This window comes from Haliotis rubra, unplaced genomic scaffold, assembly GCF_003918875.1.
Source record: "Haliotis rubra isolate DU_JTF1 unplaced genomic scaffold, ASM391887v1 Scf1698, whole genome shotgun sequence".
Classification (NCBI taxonomy): domain Eukaryota; kingdom Metazoa; phylum Mollusca; class Gastropoda; order Lepetellida; family Haliotidae; genus Haliotis; species Haliotis rubra.
Window position 1 is genome coordinate 44,613 of NW_025765667.1, and position 25,732 is coordinate 70,344.

Below are 25,732 nucleotides of genomic sequence, written 5' to 3' on the forward strand. Positions count from 1 at the left end.
CGGCGTAAACCTAATTTCATTCACTCAGGGCAATTGATATGAGACGTAACGTCAACGGTCAAAACTGCTAATTTGATGAAAATGATTTATAATTTTCTTACACACATCACCAAATCTTGAACTGTTGAAACGTATCAGGTGTACGTTTTATAAAATGCATTACAAATAATTTTATTTATGCAGCTGTATGCAGAATGTTATTGACATAATATATTGTCCAGTACAAATTATCTTACGTTTTTATTAAAGATACTGAAATAAATTCACAATAAATTTTAATTCCACAACATATAGATCTGATATGCATCGTTATCAATAAAAAAGTATTTTAGGCAACAGTGTTAACGGTGTGGTATTAATGCTTGTTATATTGTATGTAACATTCATTCCTGAATGATTGTAACCACTCGGCTAGCATGCACTCACACACACACGGTGTGCATATCTTTCACTGATTTCGGATTTCGGATTTAAGATTCTTGGCATGCAGCCAACCTTATGTCGTGTAATAACCAGCTGCGTAACAATAAAGCGGACAGTCCTAGTTTCGCTTTCGTTTTGCTATGTAGACTGATCGGTCCAGTCACACAAGACAGGGTAGCTATGGATTGGGTGGCCGGAGAGGAGGTAGCTCCCTACTTGACGGGAAGAAACAGGGCTCTGAAGCTCACTGAAGTTCTGAACATACTCGAAAACCCCGATGACACACGGGCTATAGTAACACCACCCGCTAAACCCCGCGGAGGAGACGGATACCTGTACAGAGTTGAGGCAGACACGGCGGAAGGTAGGTGAACCAGTGCATGTACTGAAATTTAAACACACCCGAGATAGCCTCTGATGATTATTGAATTAGGGGGTGTAAAACCAGAAATAAGTATCAATGCGTATGGTGAGTTAAGTGAGCGGGGGATATAGGTTTGAGCTCCGTCCGTTGTTGGGACAAATATTCTCTAAAACCGTTATAGACGGGGAAACCAAACATGGTATGTGTTTTGAAGACATGAATACCTTGAAAACGAAGGCTTTGGGTTCGTCATGTTTGTGTTTGTTTCTAGCCACGTTACGCCATTACGCTACTTTACCAAATATTGACCGAATATTCTTAAAAATAAATCCACTTGTAGAGATACATCGACGCCGACCGGCTAGTCGATCATAAAACAAATAAAGTTGAACTGCATGACGTGGTGTGATTGTCAGATATGGTATATATAGACGTCAGGTCTAAATATAGCCGGAAATGCCCACAACTTCGGATATCCTGCATACGAGCAGGATCTGTATCGGGAATAGCAATGCTCATGTTTCCCTATTGGGTGAGGTTGGGTGAGGTGAGGTGAGGTGAGGTGAAATGGGGTTCAACGTCATACTAAAGAATATTTGGCTCATATGACGACGTGCACAAGTGTGTATGTGTGGCTGCTTGTACTAGCCCACATGTAAGCTGGTTCTCCTTTCATTCTCACTCAACATGCACTCATTTACTCTAATGCGTTGTCGCATGATTGTAAGGGCAAAAATATTGAACTTCTTCACAGAAGTTAGGTTGGAAATGGAGGTACATTGGGTTTTCTGTGTTAATTTACCATTTCCATAAAACGTAAAACTTCACATTTTAGTTAAAAGTTGCATGTCGCCAGCGACGGTATATTTATTTCTTGCATCACAAATATCACTATTGATAGTGCATATTATCTTTTCATGCATCATACAGAAGATGCCATGCTGAATTGTACTGTGAGGTAATAATAGTAATAGTCCGCTTATATGGCGCTCATATCCAGGTACATTGCCCGCTCACGGCGCTACGTACATTACTATCCCCGGTCACTAGGACACTGTCGTACTTTCCGATACGTTTTCAACTCACTGGGGAGTATACAGCCATGCTGACTATTAGGCGCAACGAACTAAACACTCACATTGCAAGCACATCCTCACGGGTACCCATTTTACAGCTGGGTGAACTGAGACAATGTGGATCTAAGTATCTTGTCCAAGGATACTACGCAAATGTGCCCACCTCGGGACGAGAACCTAGGTGCCTCCACCGGGGATCGAAACCGGGTCTTCAGCGTGATAGGCAGACGCCTTACCACTGCACTACTGTGCTACACAAGGTGGTCATTTAATCTAATATTTGAGGGTATTTTAGTGAAACTTCAATGAAATTCCACTGTCGCCAATTCTTTGGTATCTTACGTTATGCTCCAAAAGGAAGAAAACAACATAAAAAGAGAAAAAGTATATCTAGTAACTTTAAGAAAGTAATCGCTCATGCTTTACTGAAGACACTGAACATCAAATCCATTTGTTGTAATAACTTGTTAATCTATAAATATGTTGGGATGATACAATCATATACAGTATAGTTAAGGAGTTCTTTTATGTTACGACGTTGTAAGACCTTATAACTAACCTGAACACATCTATATGATCATCTGGCAAGGAGTATACAGCCTAGTTCTTTTCATGGCTCCTATTTTCGCACGCTATCATTTGTTTAACTTGCGTGGCTCATAATAATGACTGATGCATTAAACGTTACGTATTCTACGTTACGGGATTTTACGTTACAGTTCCATATATGGTTATTTAATATCACATAATGTGCATACGTCACCAACAAATTTGATGACGCCATAAAACATGTTGCGTCCTTCATGCTGATTTCAATGTGCGTACTGCTCATGATCTGAAGCTCTGACGGGTTTAATCATCGGTATAAAAGTACTGAACTTTCAACCTTATGATTTTTGTATATGTGTACAAGTCAAACTATCAAACGTTTTTCAATGCGTGTAATGAAGAAATTCTATTGATATGTATCTTGTATCTTGACGTTGACTATAAATATAGAAATGCCAGTGTAAGGCTTTCAATATTACTTTAGATGAACTAGAGATTCTATTTGGAAATTCTTGTCTGAAGTTTCACCAATTGTCTATATAACGGTCAATTTCTATATAATATCTGATTACTCTTTTGATTTATTTGTGGTGAAATTAACTTCAGTTTATTAAAGGATTTCAGCAAACAATTAAAACAAGTTGTGCTATAGTTTTACATATATCTAATATGAAATAAGTCTGTGGGACGTAAAATACACAAGAAAAAATACCCCACTGCAGGTAACTGCCGTTTATTACCAAACCGTAAGACATTATATATTGTCGGTCTGTAGAAGAAATTGTGTTCAGATAAAAATGATTTTCATGATCACAAACGCGGACGTTGGCTGAAAATGAGTGTTTTATAGTGCTAGATCACTGAGATACCATGCTGCAGTTGAGCATGAATACCTCACTCAGACAGAGTATACTGACTCCGAGCCCACCAGTCCTTATTGTACCGATTAATGCCGAGCGCAGGGGCCAACAAGTACCATATTTTAACGTCTTTTGGTATGACGCGGTCGGGGATCGAACCCACCACCATCCGGTCTACGGGCAGACGCTCTAACCACTACACCACGGAGGCGGTTCCCCCTAATATAAAAGAACTATGCAGCAACGCTCCGCTAAGCATACAACAAGCTCTTTATATGCATTCGTGCAGGACAACGCACATAGCTATGTAATCAAAGCGTCTTGAACACTCAATACCACTGCAGCGGCGGATACAGCTTTTTGAGAAAGGGTGCACACTATTGAGAAAGGGGGAATGCACACTTCATTTTCACGACAGTTTCAATCCTCATTTATTTAACTGTCAGGACAAAAGGGGGGGGGGGGGGCATTATGCACCAACATTTTCTTTTTCGAACCGCCACCTTTCATACAGATAAAACGGCAGCTGTAAGTTATGCACTGACACAACATAAGAGACTACTGATTGTCGCAGTGTCAGGCGCGTAGCAAGCCAATTTTTTTCGTGTAAGCTTAATAGGTTGCAAATCTCTATTTTGATAGTATTGAGAACTTGCCCAAACTTTTAAGCCAAAATCATGTGTTATCCCGGGCTTTTTCATTATGGTAGCTATGCCTCTGTATTGAAGTATGCAGAATACGCAGAATATTTAAACGAATTCAGTTAGAAATTTTGAACGCGTGTTTCTTATCGATTAGATGGCAGAGTGACTGCAGTTTGTTGTATTAGTTGTTTGATGCCGCATTCAGCATTATTTCAGCTACATGTCGGCGGTATGTAAATATCGAGTTTGGACCAGACAATCCACTGATTAATATCATGGACATCGATGTACACAAATGGAATGACATGAATCAAACACGTCAGCGAGTCTGACCTTACGATTCCGAAGACAAGAGTTGTAAACCGGGGATATAGCAAAATAAAAGACGGCCATTTTTTATGATGCACCTGGTCTATTGTTCAAACACCTTTATGGCTTCATTATGTAGGTGTATGTGACCTTGTACTGACCTCATTCTGTAGAGGCAGAGACTATACTGGAACCTATGACCCTCATTACACTAATGAGGAAGCTTCTCGAAGCTTAGACCTCATTCTGTAGAGGCACAGACTATACTGGAACCTATGACCCTCATTACACTGATGAGGAAGCTTCTCGAAGCTTAGACCTCATTCTGTAGAGGCACAGACTATACTGGAACCTATGACCCTCATTACACTAATGAGGAAGCTTCTCGAAGCTTAGACCTCATTCTGTAGAGGCACAGACTATACTGGAACCTATGACCCTCATTACACTAATGAGGAAGCTTCTCGAAGCTTAGACCTCATTCTGTAGAGGCACAGACTATACTGGAACCTATGACCCTCATTACACTAATGAGGAAGCTTCTCGAGCGATAACACAAATCTGTAGACATTTCTATCACAAATACATGATTCTTACATACAAATAATACTGTATGCCTACTACTTCACGGTTGAGTGAATCTCTCTAGACGCTTGAATGAGTATTGTGTTTGAACACTCCAGGAGGCCTACCGTCCATACAAAAAAAGATTTGGTGTCCGCACGCATCCATGATATCTTAAGGAGAGCATCGGACACCAGGCGCGTAGCAAGCCATTTTTTCATGTAAGCCCGATAGGTTGCAAAGCTGTATATTTCGATAGTATTGAGAGCTTGTCTAACCTCTTTAGCAACAATCATGTGTAAGCCGGGGCTTTTTCTGCAATGGTAGCTACCCCTGGAAACATGTCTGCTCAGTTCAGTGTCTAAAACAAGTGAAGTATGAGCTTCACCTGTTCAGGTGATCATTAGGATTTCAAGTGGAACAACGCAGAAGAGTCCACTTGTCCCTGATGGAAATGACTTTCATCATAAAACATGGGTGTGTTGACGATCGTCTCAGCATTCATTTTCGAGCCATCTGGGGAGTTTTAGGGAGACACTTGGCAGTCGTAGGGAGCCATCTGTAACGACATCTGTGGAGCTTCTACTCGACTTTTCTTTCTATAAAGATTGTTATCTCTAGAATAGGAGACAGAGGTAGCATCTCTCACTAGACATCAGTAATTGAGGCCTCCGTTGTTGTATCTCTTCAACAAAACTGACCCCTTGGTAGGGGCTAGCTTCAGCTTCTTCAACAGCACAGCTGACTTGTTGATAGCAATCTGCATTGGATTCATTGGAGTCCTTGATGTTTTGAGACTCTTGGGCTTTTTGGCTTCTTTCTTCTCCCACATATCAGCAATGTCGAAAACTTTGGAAGTCCAAACTTCCTATCGTCAAGCTCGCCTATCTCTAACTGATTCTTGAATGCACAGAGACTCTTGGTTGGTGTATGGGTGTTTGCTGTCTTCTTCTGCTACTTTTGTTTCTTCTTTGGAGATGAAACAACAGTAGTTGCAGGGTGTACCTAGGGAGGTATTCTTTTTCGAGTGACGGTCCTTGGCATCATATCTGTAACCTCAGCTGGATCTTTGGAGAACAAAGGTAACATACAGGTAGCACGCCGGTGATCATAGCTGGGTGGGTGAGCCCAGAGCACTACATCATTGCGCAAGGGCATAGGACGTCCATTCCTCAACTTGAGCATGATTGCTTGGAGCTTTTTTAAAAATGTCTCCCTGCACATCTTTGCCACCTCTTAGTAACAAGCAAACAGAGTTGTTAGCGTTGTCAGAGAGCAGTTGTAAGTTGTCTTGGTGATAAGAAATTCAATAAATGTCATCGTCAGTCAACTCACAGAAACGGTCCATTAACCCGTGCTGTGTCTCACTTTTAGGACAAATACCTGCCAACTTGCGGATGATCAATGGTATCTTTTGCTTCATCACATGGATCCTGTCTTGAAGATCACTGTAGTTGGTCTTGTATAAGTCACTTTGAGACATCATGTTATTGTGGAGATTGGCAATGTCAGAAGCAATGTCAGCGCCTGACAGTGAGGTCATGTTGACGAAAGTATTCATGATGACTGTTAGTGTCAAACTGATATACTATCCTTAAAATTTAGGAGCTTTTATATACAAGAAGCAACCAGATTAAACCAGATCACACCTTCCAGAATAGATCATACTCTTACCATCGTGATGAGGTCATCAGGTCATGTTTCGTTATTGATAAATCTGCTCTAATGGACGGCCTGCAGGTTCGATTCTTTTTTTGAATGATGTTTCATTGCATCAGAGCCAAAATAAAATCAGAAAACTGATTCACACAAAGCGCGAATCGTAGGAATTAAGAGCTAACTGACTAAAATCTTGCAATCATTACACTAATGCCATGTTCTAATTGATTTGTTTCTGTTCTGCAGACTCATGGAAAAATGACAACTACCACTTCAAGCATAATGGTGCCGGGAACAACCGAAGCCAGCGCCCAAGGTTCTCAAGCAGTACTTTGTTGCTTATAAAAGCGATGGCAACACTACCAAGGCTTTTAAGCGACAAGCATTCAACTTGCTGGAGGGAGAAGTGAAATATATCTTCGTTCACTACATAGGAAAACACACAGTAGCATTATCAGATCCTAAATACGAGAAACGTTTGAATACTCCCGTCCCAAATGGTTCTCAGACAGTGAAAAGTGATGTCAGAACAGCCGGTTTTGGAGATGAAGAAGAGAATGGAAAACTAGAGACATGCGATATGGAATTTGATCATGATCAACCAAACTCTCCTCATGTCTTATCTTCCTGGATGAAGTTAGCTCCAGGAAAAGGACACACGAACCTGATGTTACAGAGAATGTGCATGTGAAAAGTCCTAGACTTTCAGTGGGCGAACGACGAGTCATCGAAAGCACATTGCCGGACAACATCCCGCTGAATGGGTTCGTCATCAGCATGATGAAAGACCGACCGATCTTAGATCATTTACTGAAGATGTGCTTAGAAACGTACACATATTCTTATCGCAAGGTGTGTGTTGAAACTGACAAATTACTGGAAGAAAGACAGAGGAATTTCTGCAGTAGAGAGTCCGTGTTTATCACTGATAGCTGATATCGACCGTAAATGGAAAAATGACCTGGAAGAAGTCTGTAACCGATTGATGTGGTCACGACTTAGTCCGGGGGGTCTTGGCAATGACAAGTGCAAGGAGACGTATCTCAGACTTGTGTCAGCTGTCATAGTAGGTGCATATCACATGAAATCGGACATTGTCCATTTTGTTGACACCCTTCATTTGTACCCACCACATATGACGGGTGACTACTCGGAGACACAGGACGCTGGTGGGGCAGATACTCAGGTGTGCAGGGTTGGGCCTCACAACATACAGAGAAAGCATCTCCTTGACCAGACAGCATGGCTTGGCGATGAGGTAATGTGTACTGTTTCTCGTCTATGACGCTCTTACTGACTTAGATCAATAAAAATGACAATACAAATGTCATTATTTACAATGCCTCGAGCATATCTTTCTCAGGTCGGTAGGTTATGTCAAATTATCACATTACCAATCACATATTTATAGACGAAAACGAGTGAATGAGTATGGTTTTATGTCGCTCTTAGCAATATTCCAGCAATATCCCTTCCGAGAACAACAACGATGATATGGGCTACGCATTGCACCCATGTGGGGAACCGAACCCGCGTCTTCGGCGTGATTTAACCACTATGCTACCCCAACACCCTAAAGGCGAAAATGATAATTGTATTTGTTTCAAATCCTGAAGTTGCGAAGTAGCATATTAACGTGTTCAACTGTTGACTAAACATTTGAAACAGGATATATAGTGCAATAATGCCGTAATGGGTTGATAATAGTATGTGAAGAAAGCGTTTTGTTTAATAAGAATCTGTTAAGTAATTGGCTTTTTGCCTTCATTTTAGGTCATGAATGCGTACATGCTTGTTCTGAAGACCTCGTGGAATAGAATCCGCAGCCGTCACTGCACTGTAATTGATTCCTTCATGGTCAATCGTTGGGAAAAAGAAGAGTATGCTGTGCATCCATGTGAGGTATGTACAAACATAGAACATATTTAATAATATACACTCACTCTGTATGAACGGGTGCGGAATCTGCTCGCATTTTTGTGTCTAAAGAGGATGTTATGTGTTGATTCTCGAGTTGAAACTTAAACGTTAACCGGAATTCAGACCGAAAGAGAACCAGGCTAGCTATTCTCGAAAGCCCTACGAACTAGTTAAGCCCATCCTTAACACATTGGCTACGATCAGAGTTAAGAATTCTTAGGGCTACGAACGTTTCGAGAATAAGGGCCCTGGTGTGAAACCAGCATACACCAAAGAATGGAATCTGTTCGCATTGTTGTCTAAAGAGGATGTTAGGTGTTCATTCTTGTGTTGAAACTTACAATTTAACCGGAAATCAGACCGTAAGAGAACCAGGTGTGAAACCAGCATACACCAAAGAAGTGTGCTACAGCTAACAATTGTATTCTAAAATTGACAGTTCACAAATCAATACAAAGGTTTAACTATGGCAGTACAATCTTCTGTACAAGTAAATATTTAGAGGCAGGTAACTAAAATATCGACGATTATAACAAAACAGGCAATGATGGTAGTTTTCGCCTCTCAGTCACACTAATCACACATGACGCTAGGGCTTGGCCAGATGTGATCATCTTCTGATGACATGAGATGCAATGTGAGACACGAGGCAATAGCCAGTTCCCTTATATGCAGAGTAATCTGTATATGAGGAATATTCTGTGAAACAGAACTCTGTTAGTTTGTTTGTGGCGCTCAGCAATATTCCAGCTATAAGACGGTGATCTATAAATAATAGCGTCTGGACCAGACAATCCAGTGATAAACAGCATGAGCATTGATCAAATGGGAATCTATTACACGTCAGCGTGCATGATCGTGACCACCATCCCTCTAGCTGACTCTTACAAGTTGCTGAAGACCAACTCTGTATAAATACACCACACCACTAAGGTACAATGTATATCATATGAAATACAGCTGCACGGCGTTTAACACTATATCATACCAACTTACCAAGGAAAGTCAAAGCGGCATGGTAAATGTTTCTTTGAAAGCTGTAGTGAGTGAGTGAGTTAGAATTTAACGTCACCTCGGCAATATTTCAGCCATATAGTGACGAGAAATGTTTTACATAAACCAAAAAAATAATTGCTAAATAATTGAAAGCTGTAAGTGATGGTGTGTCCCGCTATTGTGGTTATAGCGACCTTGTACTAAAATGAATACTACTGCTCAAAAATTCAATGAATTTACGAAATGAACAAAATATACAGCAGAAATACATCATGCCAACGACCAACTGACTTGCCTTGTTCTTGTGGTCTTGTGACGGGTGCGGCAGGATGCAATATTGTGTTCCTAACTTGTATCATTGCTATTTGATACTGCTTCATGAATGCAGGGGCGGTGGGGTAGCCTAGTGGTTAAAAGCATTCGCTCGTCACGCCGAAGACCCGGTTCCATTCCCACATGGGCAAAATATGTGAAGCTCATTTCTGGTGGCCCCAGCCGTCATATTGCTGGAATATTGCATAAAGTGGCGTAAAACAAAACTCACTCATGAATACATCACTCACTCCATGAATACAAGTTTATGGGATCGGGTTCGTACAACAGACTCTACATTTTGTCCATTCATTAGGAAATGGTTATGTCCCCTTTGTTTTATGACATCAGGAACTTTTGACGTACACATGGATTCTGATGCCAGTGAACATGCCGCGGAATCAGCACTGGGTGCTACTGGTCGCCAATAGTCAAGATGGAACAGTGGGCGTGGTCAACTCTCAACCTGCCCTTGATGTGGGGATACACTTATTCAACACTGGAGGTAAGTTGGTTACATGGTGAACTATCATCATAGGCTGGGTGTAGACATATACTTTTACAACACTGCAAGTAGGTAAGTCTGCTACAAATGTATGCAGTTAATTACAACCAGTTCTAAATTTGTAGGAATGAGATGTTAAATGAAACAAATGGAGGTAGTTTCTGTTATTATATAAAAAATCTTTTCCAGAAAGTACACAAGTACTCTGAGAGGAGCTGGTGGGTCAGAGGTCACATGGACAAAGACGGAATATCCAGTACTGAACCAAAGTGATGGGCATAGCTGTGGCGTGTTTGTAAATATGGTGGGAACCAGATTAATAATTCATATTTACTACTGCATAATATAATTGTAATAAGAGCAATATAAATGGACATATGGTGAATCGACATTATTTAATTTACAATAAGAATTCATCTTGATCTCCCAAGCGAAGAAACTATACAATTGTAAATCGTATTAGTTTTCTCTTCGTTACTCACTGGTCAAATGTCACAATTTCAACATTGACCATTTCTAGCATTATCTTAACAAAGTACCCCAATATTGATACACTGACCCTTTTTCTATGACATAGATGCACATAAAGTACCGTTGTAGCAAGGAATTGTTGCGAAAGCATGTGAATCGGTCACTGTATGCTCAAGAATACTGTTAGTGGTATATAGGGACAAAGTGAGTGAGTGAGTGAGTTAATATTTATCGTCCCATCGGCAATATTTCAGCCATATCGTGACGAGAAAAGTTTATAATTATATTATAGATCAATAAAGTAGGACAGTAAAAAACCTGTTGACGAAGAACAGTAAAACTACTAGTGTATCACAGATATCCATTTAAAACTAGCAATTAAATCTAAAATATTGGAACTAGAAATGACAATACAATATGAAAACAGGCTGTAGATTGCTAACGACTGAAGGTAGATCACCATACTAGGGACCATGGGGACTTACAGTACATTTGGTTCCTGTATAGGGACAAAGTACTTACCTAAATACATCATAACAAAGTATGTGATATGCTGATGGATATATTTAGTTAGAATCACGAAGTCAGTATTATTTCACTGCATCTTGTCCTTGCGATTAAAACCCACATTGCTTCGTTTTTGACAATAATTCCTCACCAGTGGGTCTACATTCTTGCAGGCAGCAGAAGCTATTCTATCGGAGGTGAATCCCAATGTCATGAGAAGTTGTCACACTGTGTGGTACAGGAAGTACATCTGGCGCAGACTGAGAGAATATTGGGAAGCAAATAGGCAGCCTGATACAGACACAGACTGTAAGTATCAATCTTTTGTCAATATTGAAATAAACAATAATCAAATAGGAAAGTGACAAACCCTTTTCCATATCATGAGCATGTGTTCTGAATCACTATTAAATAGCATTTTTTTTGGCGAAATGATGAGCGTGACCTCAAAACCCAAACATGTGCGATAACAAAACTAGAAACTCAACGTGCCTGTTTATTATCTTAAAATGCTTTATTATCATTATTTTTCTAATAATCTAGGAAATCTAGTTTTGTTATATGACTTATACTTCATTTTAGACATCCTGTTAAAATGTAAAATTCATAAAACATTATCAGGGAATGTTTGTGCATTGCCATTTTATGAACGTCGGTTTAGAACATGTTCATTTTCATATCGTGTCACAATCAGGCGTAGCCTAGTGGTTTTAAGTGTTCGCTCGTCACGGGTTCGATTCCCTACTTGATGTCAAAATGTCTGAAGCCCAGTTCTAGTGTCTCCAGTGTTATTGCTGGAATATTGCTAAAAGGGGCGTAAAAATAAACTCACTCGCTGCCACAATCTACAACTAAACGTTGTTCTGGTTTCAGTTTGATCTTGGAAATCCGTCGCGCCCGTTGTGAGGTACGGAGGTTTTAAAGTGCAGTGTACATAAATGTACACAATTGCCATATAAATCGCCAAATTCATACATAAAAGCAGGTGTATATCGAGCTAAATGCTAAGACTATTTCGCTCCGATTTGCCATTGCTTCATACTGGAGGTCTTGATGGAGGTTGTTATAAGTTACTTGCCCTCATACTGCGGGGCCACAATCCCCTTCCACGTCGATGCTCTTTTGCCAACCGGTGAAGGGTGTATTTTATCCCAGGATCGTATAAGTTCACGTGAGTGATCATTTAATATGAGGTTGGAAATCTGAGAGCATAACCGTGTGAGGAAATGTGTGTATACCTTTGATAGTGTCGATGTTTTGTTTTGAGATTAAAAATATTTTCGAACCAAAGCGAAGGGAGTACGTTGCCAACCTTTATCAGGGCTGTTGTGGTGTCATAATTGGAGTCAAAATCGGTTCCGCCTAGAACTCACGTCATCTTCCGGTATGGTCGGATTTGGAGAACACGTTGGGGCCTGAAGGAGGTCAAAGCAGCATTGGTTGTTGTAGTCATTGAAGCAGGGGAGCATTGTCCATTTTCCTGCTTCCCACGTCGCTTTCTATGACTGTAATCCTGTACTTCCGTTCACAGTCACACCTGTTTCATCATTATTATGTTGTTGGCATCTTAAGCATTGCCCTCTGTGGTTGGGTTGCTTCCACTGGTACTGCTGAAGCACAGATTCTAGTACTCTTGTTGGTCTCAATTGTTGTTTTAAAACATTGCTTTTTCATATCAATAACACGTACGCTGTAGTCTTGTTTCCAGTTAATCGAAAGATTCAAAAACAATCGCTGTTATTGAACAAGCAATATGACAATCCCGTAATTCGCCAGATAGTTCTTAACCACGCCATTTACTCCTGGTGTTGCTTGCTTATGTCACGGGACCTCCGAAGTGGGGGTCGTTTCCAGGTCTCAACCTGCAAAACTTAAAGTCTGCTGCTCTACTATAATTCATTGGTTGGTTTGTTGTTTAACGCCGCACTCAGCAGTATTCCAGCTATATGGCGGCGGTCTGTAAATAATCGTGTCTAGACCAGACAATCCATTGATCAACAGCATGAGCATCGATCTACGCAATTGGGATACAATGACATGTGTCAACCAAGTCAGCGAGCCTAACCACCCGATCCGATTGATTTAGTTGCTTCTTACAACAAGCATGGGTTACTGAATTACAGTTAGAAGACATAGGATGTACACATTTTCCAGATGAGTGAGTGAGTTGAGTTTACGCCGCACTCCAGCAATATTCCAGCTATATGGTGGCGGTCTGTAAATAATCGAGTCTAGACCAGACAATCCAGTGATCAACAGCATGAGCATCGATCTGCGCAATTGGGAACCGATGACATGTGTCAACCAAGTCAGCGAGCCTGACCACCGATCCCGCTAGTCGCCTTTATGACAAGTTTTCCAGATGATGATGACTTCCAGATGATGATAATGCAAAATCAGAATGTGTATTCAAAATCAAATTTTGTATTGTCATTAGTACAAAGGCTAAAAGATATGTATATACAGACATGGACTGCTTCACTGGCTTTATCAAAGAAGTGTTCTTATTACAAACTATTTAAATCAAAATAATTCAGGAAGATTACCTTTATAAGATTACTGTTAGAAAGTTCCGAACTGCTCTTTCACGTTTTAGATATGTTCCTCTTATGATCTTTTTATTGAAGAGACGTTATAAAAACATTAGTCGGGACCAAAGAATTTGTAATGTTTGTAACTTAAGAACAGTTGAAGATGAGTATCATTTTCTGCTTGTACGTCCTGTTTACTTACAACTGAGAGAAAGATATCTGCAACCCTATTACTTTACATACCCAAATTTAACTAAATTTCATTTATTGTTATCTAATACAAATGGTAAAGTTCTGCAAGATTTAGCAATGTTCATTTCCCATGCCTCCATGTACAGATTTAACATAATTGCAAAATGAGTCTGCAATCTAGCTGGATGAGCTTTTACAATTCTATTTATATTTTTATACTATGTCTGATTGTATATTTTGCATCGTAATGTACTATAGGCCTGTGAACATACAAACATAAAAGCGGCGTAAAACTAAACTCATTGTGATGGACTAGTGTAGAAATATTTATCCATAAAACTTAGTCGCAATACTAAATATGAATTACGTAGAGGATATTATATGAGTGCCCATGTCATTCTATGTTTATCACACGAGTGCCTAAATGTTGGCATTTCCCGAGCGAGAGCGAGGGATATGCCGATATTTAGGCACGAGTGTTGTAAACATACTAGGATGTTGGCACGAGTATAATAATCTGTTTATTACCGAATTCGTCAAATTGAGGAAAACATACCCAAATCTGCTATCAAACACAGGCTTGCTACCCACCGTCGCCGCATGTAGGACGCAACGTCATAGAAGACACATGACGTCATAGCAATGTAAGTTGAGTTGAGTTGGGCTTTACGTCACATCGGCATTATTCCAGCCATATAGTGACGAGAACAAGTCTGCATTAATATACATTGTAAGTACAAAGTGGTTTCGTTTCAAAGACATACATTCATTACGTTGTCATTTTAGAACAGAGAATGTCATAGCATTAAATTGAAAAGCAGGTAAATTCGTTAGTGACATTACACAGTTACATTTTATGATATAGATCAACTTCCCTCAGGTAGTTCAGTATCAGATGAGCGCTCACGCTGGAGAACAGATCTTTCAGATTGGTTTGCGTGATAATGCGAGTCCCTTGCAGATGTAAAATCCACACAGTCAAGCAGAATATGCTTGACGGTGAAAGCCTCATCATCGCAGGAGAGACATATGGGGGTCCATCCCCATCCGTTTTTAGCAGATAGTCATGTGTAAACCGACTGTGGCCAATACGACATCGTCGTAAAATTACTTCATCACGTCTTGACTGGCAACCCAAGTAGGTATAACCGATTGTTGGCTTCAATTCATGGAGTTTGTTTCTTCCTACTTGAGTGTCCCACCTTTTTGCATCAAGTCCCGAGTATAGCTTTTGATAGTTGGTTTGAAATCACTGTACGGGATTAGCAGTGGAGATAGGGGCTTTTCAAGAGCTGCTTTTGCTGCAGCATCGGCCTTAGTGTTACCTGCTATGCCGACGTGACCCGGCAACCAGCAGAGGATGATGTCATATTGGCCAGTAGAAGGTCGTTGTACAGTTCTAATATGTCCAGGATGATTGGGTGACTTGAAGTCACGTTTAGAAGTGCTTGAAGGCAGGATAATGAATCTGTAAATACGATGAAGTTTTTGGACTGATTTTGCTGTTGAATGTAGGTCAAAGCTGAGAAGATAGCTTTGGCTTCAGCGGTGAAAATGGAACTGTTGTCGGGGATCCTAGAGGAGACAGTCTTGGCTCCAATGACTGTAGCGCTGGCAACTTGGCCATCGTCCTTGGATCCGTCTGTGAAAATGGATCTGTGAGTGTTATACTTCGAACGTAACTGGTTGTATTCCTGTTGGAACACCAAAGGGATTTGTTTCAGACTTTTTGAGTTTGGTGAGGGTAAGATCGACCTGTGGTTTCACCATTTGCCATGGTGGTGAGGACAGAAGTCGGTATGGTGCAATGATGTTGAGATCAATTTTAGCTGCAGATATGTGTGGTTTGATCCTGATTCCAAGTGGTGGAACCAGGCTTGGCAGTTTAGGAAATAAGTTTTCATAGAGCGGGTTGAAAACACAATTGTATGCTGGATTGGACTCATTTGAACGTAATTTAGTGATATACTGCAGTGAGAGTTTAATGCGGCGTTGTTCAAGGGAAGGTTCATTGGCCTCCGCATATAGACTGTCTACCGGAGAGGTCCTAAAAGCTCCCAGGCAGAGCCTCAGCCCTTGGTGGTGGATAGAGTCTAATTTTTTTTTCTAAATTGCTTTTGCAGGCTCCACCGTAGACAATGGAGCCATAATCTAGTTTACTGCGAACTAATGATCTGTACAAGTGAAGGAGGGTGGTCTGATCCCTCCCACTCTGTATTTGAAACTACTTTTAGCAAGTCTAGAGCCTTCAAGCACTTTGTTTTCAAATATTTTTTATGTGTGGTAAGAATGTCAGGTGGCGGTCGAATATGAGTCAAGGAATTTGGCCTCTTCTACTACCTTGATGGGAGTACCATCTAAAGTTAGGTCTGGATCCTTGTGTGGTTTGTATTTACGACAAAAGTGAATACAATTTGTTTTGGATTTTGAAAACTTAAAACCATTTTCATTGGCCATTTTTGGATTTTGTTAAGGCAGAGTTGTAGCTGCCTTTCTATTGCGTGCATGTTCTTACCACGACATGAAATATTGAAGTCATCCACGAAAGGGACCCATCAACGCAACTGTTCAGAACGTTAGTGAGGCTGTTAATTTTGATGCTAAAAAGTGTGACAGACAGGATGCTGCCTTGGGGGACGCCCTGATCTTGGTGGAAATAGTCAGACAGTGTGGAACCCACCCGAACTTGAAATTGTCTGTTATTTAAAAACTGAGATATGAATTGAGGTAGTCTACCCCTCAATCCAAACTCGTGTAAATCTTTTAGGATACCATGTTTCCACGTTGTATCATATGCTTTTCTAAATCGAAAAGATAGATACTGCATGTTGTTTGTTGACAATGGAGTTTTGATGAATGATTCCAGACGCACCAGATGGTCAATGGTACTTCGTTTTTTCGGAAACCACATTGGAGGTCACTGAGGAGGTTATTGGTCTCCAAGTACCAGATTAATCGATTGTTGACCATGCGCTCCATGGTTTTGCAAACGCAGCTAGTTAGTGATATAGGACGGTAGTTTGAGGGATCAGTATGATCGCGACCGGGTTTTAGTATAGGGATGATAATGGCATTGTGCCACGAAGGGGAAAGTGTCGGATGTCCAGATGTCATCAAATATATTTAGGAGTGTTTCCAAGCCTGTGTCAGGGAGGTGTTTCAGAAGCTGATAATGGATTTCATCAGCTCCTGCCGCAGTGTCGTGAGCCTGTCCTAGGGCAGTACGTAATTCATGGAGGAAAACGTTTCGTTGTAATCCTCCCCATTATCAGAGTTAAAATTGACTGGTTTCTTTTCTTGTTGGGTTTGGTATTTCTGGAACTGAGGGTTATAATTTGATGAGGAGGAGTGGTTTGCCAAAGTTTCGCCAAGTTTGTTTGCAATTTCAGATTTATTTGTTAGGAGGAGTCACCATCTTTCAGGTGGTGAACTCCTGATTTTGACCCTTTGCCCTTGATCTTTTGAATCATGTTCCACACCTTGGACATGGGTGTGCGGGAGTTGATTTTTGACACATATTTCCTCCATGACCGGCGTTTAGTTTGTTTGAAGGTACGTTTTGCCCTGGCATTTGTCATTTTAACAGCATTCAGGTTATGCACTGTAGGATGTTGTCGGAAATATTTTCCGCCTTCTTCCTATTTTTCCTAGCTTGTTTGCAGTTTGTATCAAACCATGGTTTGCGTATGTGCGGGTTTGCAGAGGACTTAGGAATAGTTTTGTCTCCGATGGCATTTAGGACGTCTGAAAATAGTTCCATGGGGTCAGGAACATTCCTGAAGTTGTCCGGCTTAAGTTTTTCTGAACATAGGGTTTGGAATAAAGGCCAATTGGCCTTAGTAAAATTCCATCTTGTTGATGGTGGTTCATCCGTGGGGTTGATAGGAGTAAGAATTGTTGGGAAGTGGTCGCTTCCACAAAGGTCGTCATGGACCGACCATTCAAACTCATTTAAAAGATTAGAATCTGTAAGTGATAGATCGAGAGCAGAGTATGATCCAGTGGCAGGATGGAGGTAGGTGTTTGATCCATCGTTGAAGATGCATACATCATTATTGGAGAGAAACTCTTCAAGGACCTTTCCCTTACTATTTGTATCAGTACTCCCCCATAGGGGGTTATGGCCGTTGAAGTCGCCCATGATTATGCAGGGCTTTGGGAGTTGATCGTATAAGTTCTGAAGATCTGATAGGCGAACAGTTGAGGTGGGAGGGAGATAGAGGGAGATAGAGGGAACATAGTGTAAACCCTATGTTCAGAGTCATGCGGACAGCAACAGTTTGTAGGTTGGTGTTAAGTGGAACAGGGCTATGGAGGATGCCCTGCCTCACCAGGATAGAAGTGCCTCCTGTAGCTTTTACACCGGGAGGAGAAAAGGAGTGGTAGGAACTGTACCGACGGATGTCAAATTTATCAGTCCTTTTTAGGTAGGTTTCTTGGAGACAAAACGCGGATGGTTTGAAGTCTTGAATCAATAACTGTAATTCATTATAATTATTCTTAAGTCCTCTGCAATTCCATTGGATCATGTTTTGTGGATTCATGGTGCTTCCACTGGTGACATGTCACGTGAACGTGAAAGCGTTTGATGAACTCCTATTGGTGTCTGGTGGAGATGGAGTTACCTCCATATCCAGAGGGCCAAAGGAGTTATGGACCTCGATGGGGACCTCTGAGGGAGAGGTGGCCTTTGGTTTTGTGTTTGGCGGTTGTTCAAGTTGCTTTAGTCTCTCTAGCCTCTTTTTTTCCCTTTTTCTGCGCGCAGTTTCTGTTTCTGGTTTTGGCATTTGTTCTGGTGTTTGTGATTCAGAGGTTTTGACTTTTGGCGTTGGAGATGGAGTGGCTGAGATGGGCTCAGTTGTGTTGAGTTGAGTTGGCTGAGAAGACATGATCCATGTCAGGTCGGTCTGACATGAGATGGTTGCAGTAGTGATAGAAGGACGGGAGACAGCAGAAGAGTAGGTGATGGTTGAAGGGGCTGCAGTTAAACTTGCAACCCTCTTCTTTGCTTCATGAAAGGAGATATTTTCTTTGTGCTTGATCTTTAGGATCTCGGATTCGCGTTTCCACACTGGGCAAAACTTGGAAGAGGCCATATGGTTACCACCGCAGTTTGTGCACTTCACTTCCTTAGTACAGTCGTTGCCCTCATGCTTGTCACCACAGCGATAACAAACAGCAGAGGAACGACAGGACTTGGATCCATGTCCGAACTTTTGGCAGTTGTAGCACCGGAGTGGATTGGGGACATACACCTCCACACCAATGCTACAATAACCAGCTTTAATCGAGTCAGGAATGTTTGCTCGCGCGAATGTGAAGAGATAGGTGTTCGTTGGTTGAACAACACCGTCCTTTTTGAAGGTGAATCGTTTTACGGCTGTGACGGATTGCTGAGAGAGTTCCTTGACAATTTGTTCTTCAGTCATGTCAGACAGGCATCGAGCTCTGTCCCGTACAATGCCTCTACACGAGTTAAGTGTTTTGTGTGCTGAGACAGCGACCTTGATATTGACAAATTCTTGTATTTTGAGGAGATTTAGTGATTGGTGTTTCCGGGTACATTCTATCAGGAGAGAGCCAGATCTAAGCTTTGTAACATTGGCAACCTCTCCGCAGATACCAGCGATACCTTTGGAGATTGCAAAAGGGTTCAATTGCAAAGGTTGCTTGTCACAAGCCTCAATGATCAGGAAACGTGGCCAGTAGTCAGGTCGGAGGGGCGTACTCTCGTCAGACGAGGAGTTGTCATCATCCATGTGTCTTCGTTTTGAACCGGGGTATTGGGAAGCCATGTCGTTAGTAATGTGGTTCGGCATCCCCTCTCCCCACCCACCGTGGAGTGTCAACAAGGACGATCTTATACTGCAGCGGGTCTCCAAGCTGCAAAGACCAGGATAAGGGGTGTTATACTCCAGCGAATTTGACATGAAATGCTGTAGCTGCCTACCAGATTAAAGGTCAGGATGGTTCTGTCCATGACAATCAATTGGAGACGTACAGAAATCGGAGGTCAGCATCACCAGATTGGCCCATGAGCCACCGCCTTCTGTGCATGGGTCTGCGAGGCTAATTTGTTTTTGTAGAATATTTGTTAACATTTTGAACATGGTCAAACGTGTTATGTGATACCAAATTTTGTATAGACATTCCATGCACAGGGCAAGGCGTGACCAGCCGATTGGTAGAATCGGGCCTATTCTACCACCCGTCTAGGCAAAGTTAGGGTCGAAGTGGTGTGTTGGATTATTGAACACTATTGCCGGTTCCGTCACCTCAACCACCAGACTCCCTTCCTCTGCCGACACAGGGATGCAACCCACGGCAAACGGGTTGCCCAATTTGGTCGCCTCTTACAACCAGCAATGGGGTGCTGTGGACCTATTAGACCCAGGGTCCACATGGGGGCGAAGAGCCATTGGCGTTACCCAGCACCCACCACGAGGAGATTGCTCTTCAAGGGGTGCCTGGTATTACAGATGGTATTTTATCAAATATCACAATATGTTTATACTAAAGAATAATAGGGAAAATGGTGCAATATCAATTGTCGATTTATGCTGTGTGGTAAACAAAAACGTTGTAAGACATGTAACACATTAAAAGTTTGTTTGTTTGAAAAATATTTCAAAGCCAGATATGACTTGACCTGTATGGTTGTATATATAAAATGTCTTTGCAGTTCTGGAGCCTCCATGCGGAAGGGTGAAGAATAAGCCACAGGACGAAGCAAATACATTGTGTTCAGTGTCAACAAAGACCAGACCCTTTACATATACAATAATCACAATGGCTACCAACATAGATGAAGCAAGATACAGCTTACACAAAGCAGCCCATCTTGGTGATATTGGACACTTGCAGCAGCTGCTGTTAGACAAGGGAGAGTCTATGCCGTGTACTGACGAGCGAGGATGGACGCCCTTGCACTACGCCTGTGAATGTGGTCAAGTCGAAGCTGTCTCACTTCTTATTTCGAAAAGGCCGGGTTACCTTCGGAAAAGAGTTGATCTTACGCTTTACAATCCTTTCTTGACAACAAAGTACATGTATTTACCTCTTGTGGGGATACATCCACTGCACATTGCTTGTTTAAATGGGCATGAACATGTAGCGTTCACTTTGATCAACAGCGGTGCTTACGTTGACACCAAAAGCAAATATGGAACAACAGCGCTATTTTGTGCTTCCATGAATGGGCATGAATCTGTAGCCGCTTCTCTAATACAGAGCGGTGCAAGTGTTAAAGATGAAGGCAAAGACGGATGGACGGCACTACACTTAGCTTGTCAAAATGGACATGAATCTGTAGCTGCACTTCTCATCAAGAATGGTGCAAGTGTTACAGCTGAAGTGGAAGACAGACGGACGGCACTACACTTAGCTTGTGAGAATGGACATGAATCTGTTGCTGCACTTCTCATCAAGAGTGGTGCAAGTGTTACAGCTGAAGAGGAAGACAGAGGGACGGCACTACACTTAGCTTGTGAGAATGGACATGAATCTGTTGCTGCACTTCTCATCAAGAGTGGTGCAAGTGTTATAGCTGCAAGTATAGAACGATCGACGGCACTACACTTAGCTTGTCAGAATGGACATGAATCTGTTGCTGCACTTCTCATCAAGAGTGGTGCAAGTGTTATAGCTTTGCAAGTATAGAACGATCGACGGCACTACACTTAGCTTGTGAGAATGGACATGAATCTGTTGCTGCACTTCTCATCAAGAGTGGTGCAAGTGTTACAGCTGAAGATGAAGACAGACGGACGGCACTACACTTAGCTTGTCAGAATGGACATGAATCTGTTGCTGCACTTCTCATCAAGAGTGGTGCAAGTGTTATAGCTGCAACTATAGACAGATGGACGGCACTACACTCAGCTTGTCAGAGTGGACATGAATCTGTTGCTGCACTTCTCATCAAGAGTGGTGCAAGTGTTATAGCTGCAACTATAGACAGATGGACGGCACTACACTCAGCTTGTCAGAATGGACATGAATCTGTTGCTGCACTTCTCATCAAGAGTGGTGCAAGTGTTACAGCTGAAGGGAAAGACAGATGGACGGCACTACACTTAGCTTGTGAGAATGGACATGAATCTGTTGCTGCACTTCTCATCAAGAGTGGTGCAAGTGTTACAGCTGCAAGTATAGACAGATGGACGGCACTGCACTTAGCTTGTCAAAATGGACATGAATCTGTTGCTGCACTTCTCATCAAGAGTGGTGCAAGTGTTACAGCTGAAGAGGAAGACAGAGGGACGGCACTACACTTAGCTTGTGAGAATGGACATGAATCTGTTGCTGCACTTCTCATCAGGAATGGTGCAAGTGTTACAGCTGCAAGTATAGACAGATGGACGGCACTGCACTTAGCTTGTCAAAATGGACATGAATCTGTTGCTGCACTTCTCATCAAGAGTGGTGCAAGTGTTACAGCTGAAGACGAAGACAGAGGGACGGCACTACACTTAGCTTGTGAGAATGGACATGAATCTGTTGCTGCACTTCTCATCAAGAGTGGTGCAAGTGTTACAGCTGCAAGTATAGACAGACGGACGGCACTGCACTTAGCTTGTCAAAATGGACATGAATCTGTTGCTGCACTTCTCATCAAGAGTGGTGCAAGTGTTACAGCTGAAGAGAAAAGACAGACCGACGGCACTACACTTAGCCTGTCTGAATGGACATGAATCTGTTGCTGCACTTCTCATCAAGAGTGGTGCAAGTGTTACAGCTGCAAATATAAGAGAACGGACGGCACTACACTTAGCTTGTCGGAATGGACATGAATCTGTTGCTGCACTTCTCCTCAAGAGTGGTGCAAGTGTTACAGCTGAAGGCAAAGACAGAGGGACGGCACTACACTTAGCTTGTCAGAATGGACATGAATCTGTTGCTGCACTTCTCATCAAGAGTGGTGCAAGTGTTACAGCTGCATGTATAGACAGATGGACGGCACTGCACTTAGCTTGTCAGAATGGACATGAATCTGTTGCTGCACTTCTCATCAAGAGTGGTGCAAGTGTTATAGCTGCAAGTATGGACAAATGGACGGCGCTACACTCAGCCTCCCGCAATGGCTGCATGAACTTAGTGTGGATCCTTATAGAGAATGGGGCCGACACGGGGCTTAGAGATGTTTACGGGAGACGTCCTGTTGACGTGGCGTCGTTTTATAATAATTCGGACGTTGTTCGTCTCCTGGAGCAGGAAATGAGGAAGAAAAAGAGTAAGTAGTCGCGAGTACGGTCATCTAAATTCAGTATTTTCACTACATTCGTACTGCAAGTAAATGAGACATTTTGAATTGTATTCCTACTTATTTAGACTAGTATATTTTTTCTCTAATTGTTAAACACATACTTAATCTAACATCAAAAACCTACTTACCTTTGTTTCATATAGGGGCGGTGGGGTAGCCTAGTGGTTAAAGCGTTTGCTCGTCACGCAGAAGACCCAGGTTCGATTCCCCACATGGGTACAATGTGTGAAGCCCATTTCTGGTGTCCCCGAATGTCAGCATTATCTCCGCTATATGACAGCAGCCTTCAAATATGCTCAAAAAGTTAAGGACTATTAGATACTAAAATATTGATAATTGGGGTGAATGTCATGGTTAGATACAAAATTTGCATGATGAAATTGTTTTTTTAAAATGGAAACAGATTAATTATAATATTTGAGTTCAGTATCATGGAAATATACACACACTGAAAATATGTGTCAGGGTTTCTATTATTAAGTATAGTATCCACTTGCATATGAAAACAGACAGTTTTAAATGTTTAATGTTTATCTTTTCGTTTATCAAACAATGTACCTACTGAAAAGTGTAATATATACTTCAGCAAATATTCTGAAACGAGCATTATCAACTGTAACATAGTCCGTATCATGTTGAATATAACGCGACTGTCATTATTTCCAGCAAACTTTGCAACATTGGGAAACTCTCGAACACGGACAGAAAACACCACAGAAAATTCACCATCACAAGTTTTGCCTTTTGTCAATAGCACTCCCGGCGGAACTATATCCCATGACGATGACAGAATCCAACGTACAACAGCACCGAATGCAATACCATTTGACACGCAACTGCTTGTTTGGGGACAAACTAACTTTCACGTTTACAAAGGAAGGCAGGGAACAGAACGGTTCCCAATATGACACAAGGAGTACGTATGGTAATAGTGACAATATTCCGACTCCTCCAGTGCAAATTGCTGTGCGGGAAAATCACCTATCAGGAATGGAATCTTGTATTCCATTTACACACAGAGACAACGTCGTGTCAGGACCAACGTTGCCCTCAAGAATAGCTCCAGTACTGCCTCAAGAGTCCCCTTCAATCTGCACAAACATATGAACTATAACGGCTCCAATCCAACATGTCTGCTTACAACACACGTTGTTCAACCTTCGTCTGAATTCCTTTGGACCACTCAACCAGATATGAGCTCTTTCATACCAGCGCAAGCCATATGTTCCTTAAATGTAAATCCGATTCAAAATCCACAAGGGGTTGCACCAACACCCACAACACCAGCACTCCGAACCCCAACCAGGACGTGGAGGGTAGTTCCCTCTTACAGGAACTTCTGTCACCCTAGAATACAAAAGGTCAACATGGAACTCTCTGAACTTGAATTCCGTTGATTCAGGCATGCAGCTGTTAGAAGGTTATGGACAGTTTACCAGTCTATGATAAACCAGGACAAGTTGAGTTGACTATTAACCCCGCAAATAGTCACACCCTGATATTTAGTAGGCTGATTTCCCAACTAAAGCCAAATTTCCGTTTGGCAATGCTCCCATCCCAATATCCGATATGGGGCAGTAATTCTAAAATCGAAACTAACAGCTATGATATAGTGCGGCGTTGTCAAAACGCAAGACGCACAGTCAGCTCACTCAACTCTGTAGGATTAAATGGCTATGTTCACCATCCCATTGTATGTGTTAAAATATGGCACAGAATGATTCTCCTCTAATACTAAAAACAAGAATAAGTTGGACCGGCGCAGAGAACTCGTTTACGACAAGTAGGCGGTACATGGCAATTAACAAAACCCATTTGGCTTGTGAAAGGTAGAGCAGATGTAGGCTAGTGCACGTGCAGTGCATGACGATGAAATTGATTCCGCGCCACTGTCGAACACGGAGTTTGCTGGAGACAGAGTATACCCACATCACCAAATTTTCCGGCCTAACCTTCTCCCACATCACCTAATTAGCAGAGAGCCCATAACGCCGAATATCTGTAACCACTAAACCCGTGGCGTCTCACTGGAGCAGGCTAAGTTCCCTAAGTGCGAGTAACCCTAATCCCTCTGTTTTAACACTGCCCATTTCGAAACGTGGGCAAAGTGGGGAGTAAACCGTCTTTCTCCCCCGTTCTCCATTAATTCGTACAACATCTAACAAGCTCAACACCACTCTTTTCAATTTTTTATTTGTTGTTCACCCTCATTTCTTAATAAGTGGGTCCAGTGGGTCGGTGGGGGTAGCCTAATGGTTAAAACGTTGGCTCGTCACGCCGAAGACCGGGTTCGAATCCCACATGGGCACAATGTGTGAAGCCCATTTCTGGTGTCCCCCGCCGTGATGTTGCTGGAATATTGCTAAAAGCGGCGTAAAACCAAACTCAGTCAGTCAGTCAGTCTTAATAAGTGTACTACCCCGTCGCCGAAATACCTATATTGTGCGTGCGACGCTAAATAAAGCAAATAATTAACGAACTTACCTATAGCATAATTGCAATGGCGAATGTACGGTGGTATCCTCTTTGCCAGTCGGGCAACTTGTCTATTTAAGGAGTAAGAGTTCAGTTATTACATTGCTGTA

General features: G+C 41.9%; 1 protein-coding gene across 1 annotated transcript; it reads left to right on the forward strand.

The window, feature by feature from the left end:
* The first annotated feature begins 562 nt into the window (after positions 1–562).
* Positions 563–25,408, forward strand: LOC124272390 (CARD- and ANK-domain containing inflammasome adapter protein-like). Its single transcript, XM_046707558.1, is given in 8 exon segments — positions 563–787; positions 6,695–7,706; positions 8,222–8,350; positions 11,333–11,468; positions 20,565–21,514; positions 21,517–22,510; positions 22,512–23,114; positions 23,814–25,408. Coding segments are annotated over 7 exon segments (3,177 nt in total). The 5' UTR covers positions 563–787; positions 6,695–7,583; the 3' UTR covers positions 24,056–25,408.
* Positions 25,409–25,732: the final 324 nt, after the last annotated feature.